Source organism: Plecotus auritus, assembly GCF_963455305.1.
Source record: "Plecotus auritus genome assembly, chromosome: 3".
Lineage (NCBI taxonomy): Eukaryota > Metazoa > Chordata > Mammalia > Chiroptera > Vespertilionidae > Plecotus > Plecotus auritus.
In genome coordinates, this window is record NC_137772.1 from 136,562,979 (window position 1) to 136,581,931 (window position 18,953).

Below are 18,953 nucleotides of genomic sequence, written 5' to 3' on the forward strand. Positions count from 1 at the left end.
AATGATCCCACTTCTAGGAATCTATCCTAAGAATCCTGAAACACCAATCAGAAAGAATATGCACCCCTCCCCATGTACGTACAGCACAATTTACGATAGTTAAGATCTGGAAATAGCCCAGTTGCTGTGCCCATCAGTAGATGAGTGGATAAAAAAGCTGCGGTACATTTACACCATGGAATACTATTCAGCAGTAAAAAGAAGGATCTTTTGCCATTTGAGTCAGCATGGAGGGACCTGCAGAGTATTATGCTAAGTGAAATAAGCCAGTCAGAGAAAGACAAGCTTCACACTCATATGTGGAACCTAATGAATAGAATAAACTGATGAATAAAATATATCCAGAGACATAGAAGCATGGAACTGACTGATGAATCTCAGAGGGAAGGGTTGGGGGGTGGGGAGAGATTAACCAGGGAACTTATATGCATACTAGGGGCCCAGTGTACCTTGAAAAGAACTGTGGGCCCAGAGGCTGCTGTGGGCACAGAGGTGGATCTTGGCCCATCCTTCGTGCCCCCGCCTGGCCCCTCCTGCCACAGTCCCCAGTCCTCTGTCTGCTGGCATCCCTGCTCCCGCCACCGCTGCTCCTATGCATTGACGGCACCGGCCCCGCTCGCACCCGCTGATGGCACTGAGCGGTTGGGGCCATCGCCAGCAGCAGGTGTGAGAGGGGCCTGCACTGTCAGCAGATGCGAGCAGATCTGCCAGCCCTGATCTCCCCTCAGGAGCAGGGGGCGATGGAGAAGCCCTCAGGGGCGATCGAAGCTGGCAGCCGCCACTCACACCCACTGACGGCGCCGAGCAATCAGGGCTGGCGCCAGGCACCGGCAGCGGGTGCCAGTGGCAGCTCCGGTGCTGGCAGCGGGTGTGAGTAGGGCCGATGCCGGCAGCAGATGTGGGCACCGACAGCAGGTGCGAGCGCCCAGTGGGACTGTGGCGCGCGGGAGCAAAGAATTTTCAGTAACCTCCAGAGGCTTGCCCCTATGACAGCAACTGGTGCCCTGCCTTGGTCTGGCGCCCCCGCTCACCTGCTCCACCATCCCATCACGGCCAATGCCCGCCACGTTCTGTGCTCTGCCATCTGCAGCTGATGCTCTCCATGTTCTGCATGCCTGCCCCCTAGTGGTCAGTGCACTTCATAGTGATTGGTTGTTTGGTTGTTTGGTTGATCCGCCATTCGGTATATTTGCATATTAGGGTTTTATATATATAGATATGCATAACTCATGGACACAGACAATAGTTGAAGGCTTGGGGAAGAGGGTGTGGATGCAGGGAAGAGGGGTAAATGAGGGGCAAAGAGGGACATCTATAATACTTTCAATAAAGATAAATTTAAAAATAAAATGAAATAGGATATTTGGATAAAAATGAACTGTATCAATAAAATGGAAATTTATGCAGTCAAATATAATCATATTTTAGAAAATGTCATAGTTTCGAGATGCATTGTTATGTAACAACTAGAGGCCTGGTGCATGAAATTCGTGCATTCTAGGGGGCTGTCCCTCAGCCTGGCCTGTGTCCTTTTGCAGTCCGGGAGCCCTGGGGAGTGGGCCTAATCCATCAGTTGGACATCCTTAGTGCTGCTGTGGAGGTAGGAGAGGCTCCTGCCACTGCCACTGCGCTTGCCAGCCATGAGCCCAGCTTCTGGCGCACTGACCGCTAGGGGGCAGCTCCTATGTTGAGCGTCTGCCCCCTGGTGGTCAATGCGCGTCACAGCGATGGGTCATTCTGCTGTTCAGTCAATTTGCATATTAGCCTTTTTTTATATAGGATAAAGGAGGTTATAGTGAAACAGTATATAAAGTTAGCCCTGTTGTTATTTTAAAAGTTGAAATAAAAAAACAGAAACTAATACACAGAACAGACTAGAAGAAAAGTTATCGAATATTAATTGTGTTTATCTGTGGGTGATGGATTTATTAGTAATTTTTATTTTGCTCTTTCTGTGTAACTGGATATTCCTAATGAATTGAATAAGTATAATGTAATCATTTTTTTAAATGTTATTTTTGAAAATGGTTTCTTGAAAATTGAAAACATTTAATTATAAATTATTTCAGCTTGTTTATTATTCTTTTGTATTTTTTGGTTTCCTAGAAAAAGTTATTGAACTGTTTATGCATATAAACTTAGTATCTCAGACTATGCACAAGTTCAGTTCAGGTCCTTTAGATTGGTGGGTAAATTTAACCACTGAATATTCATTAGACTTACCTGTGATCTTACTCCAGATAGTTTCATAAATAAAATTAGAGTTTTAATTTTAGTTTGACCAAAAGTTTAGGCACTACAGTAAAGTAAGCCTTACCAAAGTTTTCTTCACTTGTATTTCTCTGTAGGAGTTAAATAAGATCACTACTCAGTTGGATCAGGTCACTACAAAATTGCAGGAAAAGCAAGAACATTGCAGTCAATTAGAAAGTCATCTTAAAGAATATAAAGAGAAACACCTGTCTTTAGAACAGAAAACGGAAGAATTAGAAGGTCATATTAAGGTTTGTACAAAAGAAATTGAATTTAGCAATATTTTTCACAGCTGTAGCAATGGAAACTGATGACTTGGATGGAATAAAATATTTTTCATTTGCGAACAAAGGGGAAGTTGTGATATAAAAATTTTTTAAATTACTTAAATTTTTTTATGTGATAATTTTGAATTCTACATTTACTTTGATTTCTTCATTAGTGGTTGGCTTTTACAACTGACAGTTAACATTTATACTGGTTCCATTGTAGTGTATATTTCAAAGAGACAGTCAATCAGGGATCTACTCTATAATTACAAGAAACTTAATTTTTTTGTGTGTGAAGTCTCTTTTGTTCTATCATTTCCATTCCTTACCTCCTTATTCCAATATAATATTGAAGATATTATAGACTTTTTCCTTTTTTAAACTTTACATTTATACCCTTTGGATTTTGTTTCTAATTTAATAATAAGTTTATTCTATGATATCTTGCTTCTTACTTTAACACATCTCCAAGGGAAAGTGCTGATTTACTAAAGAGGTTAAGTTAAAAGACATATCCTAGAAGGCACTGACCTGAGTCCTTTGTTCTTTAAATTGGAACTTTCAGTTAAACAAAAATTTCTCAAGTTTATATATATCTAAATAAATAATACCTTCATAGTCAAATGACACACTTCTGTATAATTATACAATCATGGGATATGCATATATGTGTACATATATATATATACACACACCAATATAACATGGAAAAAGAATTGCATTTACAATTCTGTTTGTGGGTTCCTTTTTCTTTTCTTTATGCCAGTGGTAATAGTAATGAAAAAATTATGTAATAGTTGAAAAGAATAGAAAAAATGATTTTATTGAAAAGTGGCTAATGAGAATTCTATTTGGGTGTCTTTTAAAAATAGTTTTTTAGAAACAATAGTGTCTATTGTATTTATCAGATTTTTAACATTTTGTATTTATTATTTTATAGAGTATTCCATATGTTTTATATCAATATATTGTTATAAAACTAATGTTAGTTATATCAGCTATCCAATAAAAGTGTCAAGTAAGAGCCACAGATACCTAGATTAGTTTATAAAATAGAGTGCAAAATTATTACACCTACATAAGAAAATACATTGCTTATAGATATTCAGCCTATATACTTAACAGCTTGATCTTTTAAATTTATAAAAATATACACAGTTATATGTGTATGCATGGACAGAAACTACACTATGAAGAACAGTTTCTAGACCAAGAGATTAAAGAGCAAAATCAGGAATTTAATTGGCTTTATATTTAGGGTCAATAGGTGTTAATGAGAAGGATGATGTGACAGCTTTATTTTAGTTGTGAATATCTATAAATACATGAGTGTTCACTGTAAATACAGAAGATTTTATATATATTTATATTAAATACTAGAGGCCCGGTGCACGAAATTCGTGCACGGGGGTGTGTGTCCTCAGCCCAGCCTGAAGCCTCTCCACTGGGATCAGGCCTAAACGGGCAGTCGGACATCCCTCTCACAGTCCAGGACTGCTGGCTCCCAATCGCTCGCCTACCTGCCTTCCTGATTGCCCCTAACTGCTTCTGCCTGCCATCCTGATCACCCCCTAACCACTCCCTGCCAGCCTGATCGACGCCTAACTGCTCCCCTGCCAGCCTGAATGCCCCTAACTGTCCTCCCCTGCAGGCCTGGTCACCCCCACTGCCTTCCACTGCTGGCCTGGTTGCCCCTAACTGCCCTCCCCTGCTGGCCTGGTCACCCCCAACTGCCCTCCCCTGCTGATTTGGTCACCCCTAGCTGCCCTCCCTTGCCAGCCTGTTTGCCCCTAACTTCCCTCCCCTGCCGGCCTGGTTGTCACCAACTGCCCTCCCCTGCAGGCCTGATCGCCCACAACTGCCCTCCCCTGCTCGCCATCTTGTGGTGGCCATCTTTTGTCCACATGGGGCAGCCATCTTTGACCACATGGGAGGGGCCATCTTGTGTGTTGGAGTGATGGTCAATTTGCATGTTACTCTTTTATTAGGATATATATTTATATTTATTATAAATATGTATTTATATTAAATATAAATACATATATTTAAATGTTTTTATTGATTTTAGAGAGAAAGGAAGGGAGAGAGAAAGAGAGAGAGAAACATCACTGTGAGAAACACCCATTGGCTGTCTCCAGCACACCCCCTACTGGGGATCAAGCCTGCCACCCAGGCATATGCCCTGACTGGGAATTGAACCGGTGACATTTGGTGTATGGGATGACGCTCAACCAGCTGAGCCACATTGACCAGGACAAGGGTAATACATATATTTTAAGTAGGCCCATATGTGAACTTTTTATTTTTTCATACTTGAATTAATAATTTATACTCACTATAAGTATAATTATTTTAAGTTTATTCTTTTATTCATATAATTTTAAAAAGTAAAAACTTAGTGACTATCATGTGTAAAGCCTGCTGCTAGCTCTTCTGGAGGATTTCAAGATAAATGGCTCCTTTTCTCAGTAATGGCTTCAGAATATATTTTTTATTTAAGTATTTTATGGCTATTTTTGTGTGTTATATCAATTTGAGTATAAAACAAAAACTTTATAAATATTTAAAATAATTTTTGACATTAAAATGGTCACTATGTTATATTTTTTCCATAGAAACTAGAAGCTGATACTCTTGAAGTCAAAGTAAGCAAGGAGCAAGCTTTGCAGGATCTACAACAGCAAAGACATCTGAACACAGATTTAGAGTTTAGAGTCACAGAATTGACTAAACAACTAGAAATGGAGAAAGAAATGTAAGCTTAACTATTTAAGGGGGAAGATTATAATCTAAGTATTATAATTTATAATCTAAATTTAATTTTAAATTCTTAAAATTTAATTTTGCTATCACGGTGCTTAAAGATTTAGTAAATGTTTCTCTGTGTTGATTCTATAAACAACTAATATTAATGTAAATGAAAAAATAAGGCCATCACAATATGGTTAAATTTACCTTCACTAGTAAGGACTGAAAAGTTGAGTTATCTAGTCTTTTTTCAGCAGTAACGTGGTACTCATTTCTCTGGGTTAAAGCAGTTATTTTGAGTTGTTCATCGATTTACAAAAATTAATGTAAAATAACAAATAGAGTGGTGTTTAGATATAACCACCAAAGGGCAGTCAGGCTTTTGCTTTGATGCACTGTGCCAAATAGGGGATTATATACTTTATTGTAAGAAATTATCTATTTTAGCTTTAAGATGCATTTTCACAAATTGTTTATATTTATGAGCCCTTTTTTTCCCCTAGTAGCTTTGCTTTACATTTTTTGGTTTTATCTTTCAATGAATAGAAGTTCTAATTTTTGTTTAAATTCAATTTGTAATTTTTTTCTTTTATGTTTTGTGTTTTTTCTAAGAAATCTTTGCTATTCCCAGGGTTTATGAAGAATTATCTTATGTTTTCTTCTAGAAGTAGTTATAGTTTTGTTTTTTACATTTAGGTCTAGGATTTACCTTGAACCTAATTTTGTGTGAGGTCTTACGTAGGGGTCCAGGACCACCTTTTCCTCCTTACATTAAGTTGTTAACATTTGTTGAGAAACATTTTCTCTCCCCTTGAGTGGCCTTTGTCAAAAGTGAGTTACCGAATATATGTGGGTTTATTTGTGGACTCCATTCTGTGTCATTGGTCTGTAGTCTATATCGTATCCTGACACCAGTACCATCCTATGTTTTTTTTTGCAGTTTTGTGGTAGATCTTAATATTAGGTTATATCAGTCCTCCAACTTAATTTTTTTCAAGATTGTCTTAACTCTTCTAAATTCATACAGTAATATATAAAAAGAATGACAGCTCTTCCATATAAATTTTAGTATTAACTTGTCCGTTGCTACAAATAAAATTATTGGGTTTTGATTAGAATTGTAGTGAATCTGTAGATTAGTTTGCAAGAATTTAACATTTGAACTTTATTGAGTCTTCATGAACATGGTATATCTCTATTTAGGTCTTCTTTAATTTCTCTGAGCAACATTTTATCATTTTTAAAATAAGGATTTTGCATATCTTGTTAAATTTATTTCTAAATATTTTACATTTTTCAATGCTATTTTTAATGGAATTACTTTTTTTAAATTGAATTATCTAATTGTTTGTGAGTAGTACAAAATACAATTGAATTTTATAGATTGACTTTCTATCCTTTAACTTTGTTAAATCCAGTTTCATGTTTTAATAATTGTTTTGTATAAAATTTTCTAAGTAGACAATCTTGTTATCTGTGAATAACAATAGTTTTACTTTTTTTTTTTCTCCAATCTCCAGGCCTTTTATGTCTTTTACTTGACTTATTGCTGGCTGACGCCTCCAGTAAAATTATAAATATAAATACTAATAGTGGACATATTTGCAGTATTCCCAATCTTAGGTGGGAAAATTAAATAAACTATCTTCAATTTAGAGGATAGCTGTAGGTTTTTTCTACATTCCTTTATCAAATCGAGATAATTTTCTTCTATATGAAGGATTTTCAAAGATTTTTTATCAACTTCTTTCTCAGTATTTTTGATACGATCATATGTTTTTTCTTCTTTATTCTGTTATATTGTGAATTACATTAATTGATTTAAAAATTTTAAACCAACCTTGCTTTCCTGGGATAAATCCCACTTGACTATCTTGTTATTTTTTTATATATTGCTATGTTTAACTTGATACTATTTTATTTAGAGTTTCACATGCAGTCATGTAATGTTCTTCTAATGTCATTGTCAAAGTTTTGAAATAATGGTTATATTGTTCTTAAAAAAGGGAATTCTTCTGCTTTCCAGAAGAGTTTGTATGAGATGTATATTTTTATTTCTTAGTAGATATAGGAATATTTTTATTTTCTAATATATTTCTTGGATCTGTGTTGGTAATTCTTTTGAGGAATTTGTGTATTTCATCTAAACTTAAAATTTATTGATATACTGCTGTTTATAATGCAGGGTGGGGCAAAAGTAGGTGCACCATTATATGTGAAACACAAGAGTTTATTCTTTTATTATTTATTATTATAGTATTTTCCATACAAACAAATGTAAACCTACTTTTGCCCTACCCTGTATTATTATTTTAAAGTCTTGTAGGATCTGTAGTGATGTCTCATTATTCTTAATGTAATTTGTATTCTCTTTTTTTCTTGATCAACCTAATTAGAGATTTAGAAATTCTATTAAAAAATACTTTTAATTTGGTTTTCTTTGTCAGTTTGCTATTTAATTTATTTCTCTTCCTATATTTAGTGTTTTCTACCTTAGACTTTGGGTTTAGTGGTCTTCTCTTTATAGCTTCTTTTTTTTAATTTAATAAATTTTTATTGTTCAGATTATTACAATTGTTCCTCTTTTTCCCCCCATAGCTCCCCCCAACCCAGTTCCCACCCCACCCTCTGCCCTTACCTCCCCCCGACTATCCTCATCCATAGGTGTACGATTTTTGTCCAGTCTCTTCCTGCACCCCCCACACCCCTTTCCTCCCTGAGTATTGTCAGTCCACTCCCTTTCTATGCCCCTGATTCTATTATATTCACCAGTTTATTCTGTTCATCAGATTTTTTATTCACCTGATTTTTAGATTCACTTGTTGATAGATATGTATTTGTTGTTCATAATTTTTAACTTTACCTTTTTCTTCTTCTTCCTCTTCTTAAAGAATACCTTTCAGCATTTCATATAATACTGGTTTGGTGGTGATGAACTCCTTTAGCTTTTTCTTATCTGTGAAGCTCTTTATCAGCCCTTCAATTCTGAATGATAGTTTTGCTGGGTAGAGTAATCTTGGTTGTAGGTTCTTGCTATTCATCACTCTGAATATTTCTTGCCACTCCTGTCTGGCCTGCATAGTTTCTATTGAGAAATCAGCTGACAATCGTATGGGTGCTCCCTTGTAGGTAACTAACTGTTTTTGTCTTGCTGCTTTTAATATTCTCTCTTTGTCTTTTGCTCTTGGCATTTCAATTATGATGTGTCTTGGTGTGGTCCTCTTTGGATTCCTTTTGTTTGGGGTTCTGTGCGCTTCCTGGACTTGTAAGTCTATTTCTTTCACCAGGTTGGGGAAGTTTTCAGTCATTATTTCTTCCAGTAGGTTTTCAGTATCTTGCTCTCTCTCTTCTTCTGGCACCCCCATAATTCGGATGTTTGTACACTTGAAGTTGTCCCAGAGGCTCCTTACACTATCTTCATATTTTTGGACTTTTTTTGCTTTTTGCTTTTCCGGTTGAGTGTTTTTTGCTTCTTTTTATTTCCAATCTTTGACTTGATTCTTGCGATCCTCCAGTCTGCTGTTAGGTCTCTGTATAATATTTTTTATTTCAGTCAGTGTATGTATAATTTCTAGTTGGTCTTTTTTCATATCCTCAAGGGTCTCGCTAAATTTTTCAGCCTTTTCTAGGAAATTCTTGAAAAACCTTATAACCGTGGTTTTGAACTCTATATCCAGTCGTTTGCTTTCCTCCATTTCTTTCATTTGTGATCTGTTTCTTTGTCTCCGCATTTTTGCTACTTTCCTGAGTTGGTAGAGTAGCTTTGTGTGCTAGGTGTCCTATAGGGCCCAGTGGCTCAGCCTCCCCAGTTACCTGAGGTGGACACTCTTGGTGCACCCCTTTGTGGGTTGTGTGCACAGCCTTGTTGTAGTTAAGTCTTGATTGTTGTTGGTATCACTGGGAGAAATTGACCTCCAGGCCAATTGGCTGTGAGGATCAGCTGTGTCTATGCTGGGAGAACTTCTGTGCTGGAGACACCCTTATGAGACAAGACTTGCAAAATTACAAAACCTCTGTGTTCAGCTTAGATGGGGCGGAGTCTCAGGGTGGAGCAGACAGCCTTGGCTTCCCATCAGCCCTGCCCTAATAGGCCCCTGTGTCTCAGTGTCCCGTGGTAATTGCTGCAAGCACCTCTGAGAGAAAGCCGCCCTCGAGTTTCGCCCGCTGCCAGACAGTCCAGTTTCTCCCAGAATGAGTCTAGGTTTCCAGAGTCTCTCCCGGAACTGGAGTTCAGCACAGTCGGGAGCTTCCGTCTCCCTCCCGCTTGAGAAAGCCAGCCGTGCACTCAGCAGTCAGTCCTCTTCACGCGCGCACGCCACCGGACCTCTGCTTTTCGCAGCTCCCCTGAGTCTCAGTGTGCTTTTCTCTTTTCCTGACAGTCCAGATTCCCCCCATATGAGTCTTGGTCCCCAGGGTCTTGCCCTGAACTGGAGTTCAGCGCAGTCAGGAGCTTCCGTCTCCCTCCCACTTGAGAAAGCCAGCCACGCACTCAGTCGTCAGTCCTCTCCCTGCGTACGTCTCTGTACCTCAGCCTTTTGCAGCTCCTCTGAGTCTTCGTGTGCTTTTCTCTTTCCTTCTAGTTGTAGAATTTCCACTCAGCCAGATTTCCTGTGGTTCTGGATGATGTCCGTTTTGTCTTTTAGCTGTAGTTTTGAAATTGTTTTGCGAGGCAGCAGTTTAGGTGTTTACCTATGCCACCATCTTGGTTTCTCCTCTTTATAGCTTCTTAATGTGAAAGCTTCCTTGTGGCTGTCTACCTTTTGTAGTGTTTTTTTCAGCTCCTCACCCCCTTTGCTTTTTGTCAGTGATAGATGTCAGATGACTGAAGATGGTAGTTATATGTCTTATTCTAATAAAATAAGTATAGTATGAGTTTTTCAATAGGTGGAATAAATTATCTTTATAGAGTTTATCCTATTTCTCATTTGCACTAAGTGCTCAGTGGGTTCATGGCAGAGTATAAGGGTGGTTAATTTTTTTTTTTTTTAGGGTCTTTAAAAGATATTGGGATCCTAAAATGTTAATTGATAAATGAAATTTCAAATGTCTTTGGTGGCTGAGAGGGTATGTGCCTCTGGCTGGACACATGCCATATAGCCATAAAAGTACTGAACTGAGACATATTTCTTTAGTCCCAAGGTAGAGTTAGTCTCTTGCCTAGCTTGTCTTTGATTTTGATGGTTGGATTGGATTTTCCTATGAGATCTTCAGTGGACACATAACTCACCAGACTTTTGATGGATAGAAACAGTTTCACCCCATTCATTTGAATCTCTTCATAGGAAGGCTGTGAGCAGTCACACTTCCATAGTCTTTGTCTCTAAATGCCATGTAGGCCACTCTGACTGAGGTGACAGACTTCATCTGTGTCAAAGGGATTAGGTTCCTTGACTCTCAGTAGTAAAATTGGAGGCTGAGAGCCTGGGAAAAGGACCTTCTGGGAAATTAAATAAAACACATCAAAGTTAGTATGTTGTTTCCTGAGTTCATGCTTTCATTCTTGTTTTGGAAGTGATGATGAAAATTTCTTGTTCTCACATCTAGTAAATTGGGTCCTGATAATTTAAATTTGAGGATATAGAGCTACATTTTGTGCCTCAAATGACATTTTTTCTCACTGTTAGCATCATAGTTTCCAATGCCTATGTATTTGGAGAGCACATCTTTATATCACCAACTGAATGCTTGGTTTATTACTTCTGGAACTTAGTTATCGATTCATGAAGATCACTTCTGTGTTGGTTCTTGTTCTCTTTCCCAAGGGCCCTATAGACCTATGGTTCTTTTCTTTTCTAATGGGCTTAATGGAAATGGGCCCATTTCTATTCTGTGTTCTATGCTCATGGTTAAGAACTCACTCAGAGGCTTCCACATCATATTGGCGTAGGAAAACCTTTTAGTACTAAGGTTTTCCTACCCCAATAAGAAATGCAAACATTTCTTATACCTAGAGTGCTAGAAATGGAGGGCTGCATAAACATGTCTGGGATTTGCCTAAACCTCACCCCTAATTGAGGGAGTACAGGGCTCCCCTTTCTCAAGGCCCATCTGTATCTAGGCATTCAACTCTTTCTCTTCAACTCACAGTGGACAATGTATTTTCATTGTAGAGTTTAATATATTTTCTAATGTCATTTGTGATTTCTTCTTTGATGCATGGGTGATTTGGAAATATATATGTTGTTTATTTTCCAGCTGTTTGGGGCTTTTATAGATATGTTATTGATTTCTAATATTCTGTAAAATTGAGACTTTTCAAACTGTCTTATTTATGGCCCAGTTTATGGTTTATCTTGTTTAATTTTTTATGTGTACATATGTGTTCTCTGCACTTTTGGGTAAAGTGTTCTATAAATATCAGTTAGGTCGAGGTGGTTAATAATGTTCTAATCTTCTGTAATATTACCAGTTTTTTCCTCTGGTTATTCTATCATTTTCTGAGAAATATGTGGCTAGTACATCTTTTAACAACCCCTCTTTACCATATTATTGAATTTATGTTTATAAAGTACATTGGAAATGCATTCAAGAAATATTAGTACTTTGCATCTGGTTTTATTTTCACTTTGAAAAATGCTTGATATTAAATATGTGTTTTTTGATGCATTATATATATAATTTTATTTCTTTTATGAAAATAATAAAAGCCTTTAGTTTAATTTTCCTAAAGCTATATCTATATTTCCTCATTATTGTACTTTATTCATTCAGGGATAGAAAACTTATGTTAAGGAACAAATGATAATAAATCTCTTGTATAATCTGCTAAACTCTGGGATTAAAGTAAATCATTTGTCTTTCCTCTTTGTTTGAAATGAAATATTTCTTTTTTTAAATTTATTTTTTTCTGGGTTAATGTGTTTTATGTTTTCAAGGAAAGAGGCAAAGTTCTCTATGTGCTTGGGGGATAACTCAATAAATAGGAAAGTTTCTGGCTATTATAGACTAGAGGGTCTGTTATATGCAGTTTTAATTTTATTTTTGATCCATTGTTGTGGATAAGACTGAATTAAGTCAGGAGGCTTGGATAGTATTGAGTTATTTGACTTGAGAAAAATCAAGTTTGTTAAATGATCATAATATATGTTTTAAAGCATTTTTTAGTTGTGTGATTTTATGACATTTAATTTTTTTTACTTCTTAAGTACACAAGAAAGTTTTAAAACTCAATAATAATTTATTAATTTTAATGCTACCTTAGGGATGGTAAATTATGAATCATTTAAAAAAATAGTTTCTTGTCTATTTAGAGTATCCAGTACAAAGTTGGACCTACAGAAAAAGTCTGAAGCCCTTGAAAATATTAAGCAAATGCTTACCAAGCAAGAGGAAGAAAAAACAATTCTCAAAAAAGAAATAGAAAATTTAAGTCAAGATGCAAAGATGCAGCACAAGGAATTGAATAACAAAATTCAAACCACAGTAGCAGAACTACAAAAAGTAAAGATGGAGAAAGAAACTCTAGTGGCAGAACTTTCTGCAGCAAAAGAGAAATTATCAAAAGTTTCTGATTCTTTGAAGAACTCCAAAAGTGAATTTGAAAAGGAAAATCAGAAAGGAAAGGCTGCTATATTAGATTTGGTTAGTTGTTTACATTTACTTTTTTAGGTAGAAGTAATTTTTTTTTTAACTAAAATGTACTGATTTTTCTACTTAATTCACTGTTGACATTTTGTCCTATATGTAAATGATTTAAATAATTCTTATCAGGAAAGGAATTGGGATTGCTTAACCTGAGGAAAAGATATTGGCATGTGCATGTGTAATTTTTCAAAGACCCAGGGTTTCAATTGAATGTACAGTCTTATTTTATTGCTAGTATGATGTGAGATTTGGGAGAGACTGAAGCAGGTTTGTCCTTAGAGACATTTTCACAGAAAATATAGCTACTAGTTGAAACATTATTCACATATCTGTGAAAGAAAAAAGACAAAAGACAAGAAAGAGCTTGACTCTTAATTCTGGTACTATAAACATTCTAATATTTATTGAGTACTAGAGGTCTGGTGCACGGATTCATGCACCAGTAGGGTCCCACGGCCTGGCCTGCGCCCTCTCGCAATCTGGGACCCCTCGGAGGATGTCGGATAGTCCGTTTTGGCCTGATCCCTGCAGGCCCGATCCAGACAGGAGGGAGCCTAATCCTGTATGTTGAGCATCTGTCCTCTGGTGATCCGTGCACATTATAGTGACTGGTTGTTTGGTTGGTCGCTTAGGCTTTTATATATATAGATTCTAAAACTCTGGATAATACCATGTCTTAAAGATACCATAAAACCTACTTAAAATACAGAGAAAAAAAGTCTCACAGTCTTAGGAAATGCTTAAAGGGGAATGTATTCTCAGAAATATTTTAACCCGAAATAACACAGAATAACAGAGTAAGTAATATCCTTTTGTTCTTAAGAGTGAAAGTGTTTAGTAGTATAAAAAACATATGATACTAGTATGTTACTTTTATATTTCTTTCTGTTTGGTAAAATCATCTTTTATTTGTACTTCTTCCCTCTTAAATTGTGATTATTTTTTATTTATTGTTTTAATAATTACTGTTAAAATTTCTTTTTGCTTTCACTTCTTGAAGCCCATTATTCTACTTTAAGAATTACGTGACAAGTTAATTAATTATAATTAATTTTGTGTTATAAAAACATTCTAAAATATTGTCTATGTGTTATTTAAAACATTTATTGAAACTGTTGATTGATGATAGAAACTTTTAGCCTTTTCCTGTCTCTCTACTTTTATTGCTATAATATTTGCTTGTTTTTATAACTGAAATGGAAAATTCTATCCCATTTTAAACCACCAGTGATTCTAGTTTATTTCCTTGTGTGGATCTTAACTAAGCTTATGAACCAAACTTCCTATACTTACTACAAATATTTTCTGCATAATATAGTTTCCATTTTTTTAGGAAAAAACTTGCAAAGAATTGAAGCATCAATTTCAAGTACAGATGGAAAGCACACTTAAGGATCAGAATGAACTGAAAAAGTCACTTGAAAAAGAGAAGGAGGTAAGATTTTCTTTTTATATAACATAAAATATGTAAAGCATAAAAGGCCTTTATGTTTAAAAAATATTTTCACACTGATGCTTAAGTCAAAGGAAGGTTTATTTCTCTGAAATATATAAACCATATATACATAGTTTAAAACTATAATTTATGTTCTACCTCTTACTAAAAAGATTTAAAGTACTTTATAATAAAAGGCCCATAATTGAAAATTATAATTAAAGATGGAAAATTGAGTCAACTAACTATTGAGTTATTAGATTATCTAAATTAGGAATTAGTGTTGGAAAAAATCTTGATAGGCTTTCCATAGAAATGACTTTTTAAGGGCTATTTATTTCATAGACATTTATATTGGTACATATGATATTGGTTGAATAACAATAGAGATTTTTTCTGTTGCTCTCTATCAAAAACAAACAAGCAAATGAGTAAATAAATGCTTATAATATATAGTTGTAATTCTCTGAAGACATACCTCTAGCAACTAGAGTTCAGGTATGTAGCTTTCTAGCGATCTGAGTTGATAAAGCAGCAAAACCTACTCCTGACAAGTCTTTAATATGAAATTATGGTGGCTTACTGCTCAAGGTCTGAATCCAGATTGTCCAGAAATACTTACTGGCTATGCCACTTATTAGTTATTCTGTCTTGCCTTGTTTTAGGCAGGTTATTTAATTTCTCTGTGCTCCAGTTTCCTCAGCAGTACAACCAGGCTAATAATAAGAATCTATGACATAAGAATATTGTGAGAAATATATGGGTTAATACATTTTGAAGTGCTTAGAACACTGATTAGAATAAAATAAATGCTCACTCTAAGTTTTTTTTTTAATTACTGGTTATCACAACATAATCACCATTATTGTGACATTATCTGACCCCTATTTTACACAAAAATATTCCCTTTGCATTGGAAATAGCTGAAGCACCCATATGTAGTACTGAAACTTTTTAAAAAGTAACTTTGAATATGGTCAAATGCTTAGGTTCTTAATGAAATATACATAAAACATTAAAACATGACTTTGGCTGGAAGTGTAGGAGGTAGTGTTAGTTCACTTTGGCCACAGAGGAACCTCAATGTGACTTCTATATACGATATCTAATTTTGAACAGAAATATATGCTAGTAGATTGTAAAAACAAAGTAGTGGCAAAATATGTCCCATTTCTCTAAATGAGGAAACTATTGTGTGGTGTGGTTTAGTGTCATCAGACAGATTCTAAACGTATTTCCCAAAGCAATTTTAGTTTTTGTCATAGTTAATATGAAGTTATTCTTTCTGATTAACCTGGGCAGCAGGCTCAGTTAGCATTTTGAGAATACAGTAAACCCTTAATTTTGCAGACCTCCATTTAACAGACTTTGGATTTAATGGACAAAATTTCCGGTCCATATGTCATATGTGAAAATTAACACCCTATTAACTTTAAAATTCTTTTAACCAAAATTTGCTTTTACCTAAATTAACAGGTTATGTTTTGTTATGAATTCACTGTTATTTTTAACAAATTTTTGTGAATAGGCAATATGTTGGAAAAAACACTGTAGTAATTTCACTGCCATAAATAAATATTACATATCTACAATTATAGTCTACATATTTAAATCTAAGAGTCACCATCCATAAACACTGTTCAGCGAATGATTAGCACATGATCACATTGCATCGTGCATGGTAATTGGTTCTGCTATCACTTGGTGTGAATTTTTGCAGCACTTTTAATGCATGCCAGCCAATGTTTCAAGGTGTGCTAAGCCACATCTCATCCACTCATGGTGACTAGTGAATGCACACATTTACTAGACCTATTCAGTATAAATTTAAAATTACAGTAATACATATAGAAAACTTTTCTGTGAAATTAAACTTTTCATACATATTTAATTTTAATTACACAAACGTGTCTACATAAGTAAAAACAGATTAATTTGTCAATTTTTTAACATTAGGAAAAACTACTTTATTATATAATAGATTTTTCAGCTTTAATGGACACCCCTTTGCCCGAATTAGCCCCTTATATCAAGGGTTTTTGTGTTCTAGAAAGACAATAGACATTCTAGCAATCTAAAGATTGATGTTGGTATTCTTATTTTCTATGACACAAGGGAATACTTGTCTAGTTCATTTACAAGCTCTATCCAAATACATAAATCATAAATTTAAAAGGAAGTTAGGATTAAGTAAATATTAAAGATTAATCCAGTGTGTCATCTAATAGTGAATAGTTCAGTTATGAAAGCTCCATGAAGACAAGGATTTTTATTTTGTTTTTTGGTTCACTACTGATTACCTGTGGCCAATAGGCTCAGTAGTTTCTACCTAGAATAGTGATTGGCAAGTAGTAGTCAGCAAATGTGTGTTTGATGAATAAATGAATGCAAACGGATTTTCTTTTCTTACAGACTTCTCATCAGTTGAAGTTGGAACTCAATTCAATGCAGGGACAAGTCATACAGGCCCAGGATAATTTAAAACAAAAGGAAAAAGAAGAACAGCAACTTCAGGGGAACATAAATGACCTAAAGCAATTGACTGAACAGAGGAAAAAGCAAATTGAAGCACTCCAAGAAGAAGTTAAAATTGCTGTCTCACAGAAGGTAATGATATGTTTGTTTACTTTTTCTGGGAAGAAAAACTATAAGATAATATAACTAACACATGAATTGCAAAGAAGAATATTTATATATACTCAAAATATTTCTAAGTTAAATGTATAAAAGTGCTTAATTATATGATTAAATATCTAAGTCTAGATTCCAATTTACTTATAATCATTGTCAGATAATTCTTATTTAAAATTCTAGAATAAATCATTTTTCTGATATACATAAAAGGATCTTTTTGTAAAATAATATATAACACTTATTATAGGGATGATTAATACATTTCCAGTGTATTTAAAAGTAAATTATTCTTATTAAGAGAAAATAATCAAGAATAAAAATCACAAAATTGGATATATTAAAAAAATCAGTAGTGTAGATTTTATGAAGTTATGATTATTTGATATTTTAAGTTATCATAATGGTTTCTATTTCCAAACCTACTTTAATTTGTTGTTGAGCATCTATTTTTCATTCTTAAATATGTTTTAATACTGTCTAGATCAAGAGTTCATAAAAATGGACCATACTTGATATTTTAACAAAATGAATTTTCCTTTACTTTTGGTATATTCATATTAAGTGTCCCATGAAGAAGAGAGAATTAAAATCACTACTATGTAGAAAAAAATAAAACATGTCATATATTAAGTGGTAGCTGTCATATTACTAGAGGAAAAATATTAATTCTACAAATATATATTTTACATTGACCACTATTTTTGTAATTATGATTATGCTATTTTATAAAAAGAATAATTTTTATTTTATTTATTTATTTATTTTAAAATATATTTTTATTGATTTCAGAGAGGAAGGTGAGAGGGAGAGAGAGAAACATCAATGATGAAAGAGAATCACTGATTGGCTGCCTCCTGCACATCCCACATTGGGGATCGAGCCTACAACTTGGGCTGACCAAAGAATTGAACCATGACCTCCTGGTTCATAGGTCGACGCTCAACCACTGAGCCATACTGGCCAGGCTAAAAAGAATAATCTATAATAATAAAAGCGTAATATGCTAATTAGACTGGACAGCCAAAAGACCTTCCGGACATACTTCCGGACAACCTTCTGGACGAAGCAGGGGCTGACGAAGCAGGGGCTGCGAGGGCCAAGCCCCTTGCATGAATTTCGTGCATCAGGCCTCTAGTTTTTAATAATAAAACAAGAGTAGACAAATTTTTCTATCTGTTTTTTTGTGTTATTATATATAATCATAGGTCAGGATATAATTATCATAATACATATTTTGTTATATGCTTTGATATCTTTTTATTTTTGGAAAAATGTTACCATCTATTTTATTTTATTTTGCTTTGATATCTTGATGTCATTTCTCCCCCAAATCTATTAGTGTCATATCTGAGTATTCCCTAGATCTTTGTTTTTATAGCATCATAACTTAGTTAATTGAAAAAAACTCTTTCTAGCACACTTTTGTTTTCATTAAATTATTGGTTACAATAAAATTTCTTTCAGATTTAAGATTAATATTGCCTATATTTTGCATGGCTTTACTACATGACACTTTAGGATTATGAGATTTATAAGAAACTAGAGGCCCGGTGCACGAAATTCCCTCAGCCCAACCTGCACCCTCTCCAATCTGGGACCCCTCGGGGGATGTCTGACTGCCTGTTTAGGCCAGAACCCTGTGGAGGGACATCCCTTTCACAATCCAGGACTGCTGGCTCCCAACTGCTTGCCTGCCTGCCTGATTGCCCCTAACTGCTCCCCTGCCAGCCCGATCGTCCCCAACTGCCCTCCCCTGACAACCCAGTCACCCCCAAATGCCCTCCCCTGCATATTCCCTCTTTATTAGATAGGGTTTTTTCTTTAACTGGTTTGGCTAGGTGGATGGAGCATCGGCCTGCAGACTCAAGGGTTCCAGGTTCGATTCTGGTCAAGGGCATGTACCTTGGTTGGGGGAAAATACCCAGTGGGGAGTGTGCAGGAGGCAGCTGATCGATGTTTCTCTCTCATAGATGTTTCTACCTCTCTATCCCTTTCCCTTCCTCTCTGTAAAAAATCAATAAAATATACAT

The 18,953-nt window shown here is 35.3% G+C and overlaps 1 protein-coding gene across 4 annotated transcripts in view; it reads left to right on the forward strand.

The window, feature by feature from the left end:
* Positions 1 to 18,953, forward strand: part of EEA1 (early endosome antigen 1) — a 164,759-nt gene that overhangs the window by 119,520 nt on the left and 26,286 nt on the right. For all 4 annotated transcript variants that reach the window (XM_080659758.1, XM_080659757.1, XM_080659759.1 and 1 more), the window contains 5 exons: positions 2,349 to 2,504; positions 5,138 to 5,277; positions 12,521 to 12,851; positions 14,188 to 14,289; positions 16,702 to 16,896. In XM_080659758.1, the coding sequence (XP_080515884.1) occupies positions 2,349 to 2,504; positions 5,138 to 5,277; positions 12,521 to 12,851; positions 14,188 to 14,289; positions 16,702 to 16,896 (924 nt within the window). The remainder of the gene's footprint in view (positions 1 to 2,348; positions 2,505 to 5,137; positions 5,278 to 12,520; positions 12,852 to 14,187; positions 14,290 to 16,701; positions 16,897 to 18,953) is intronic.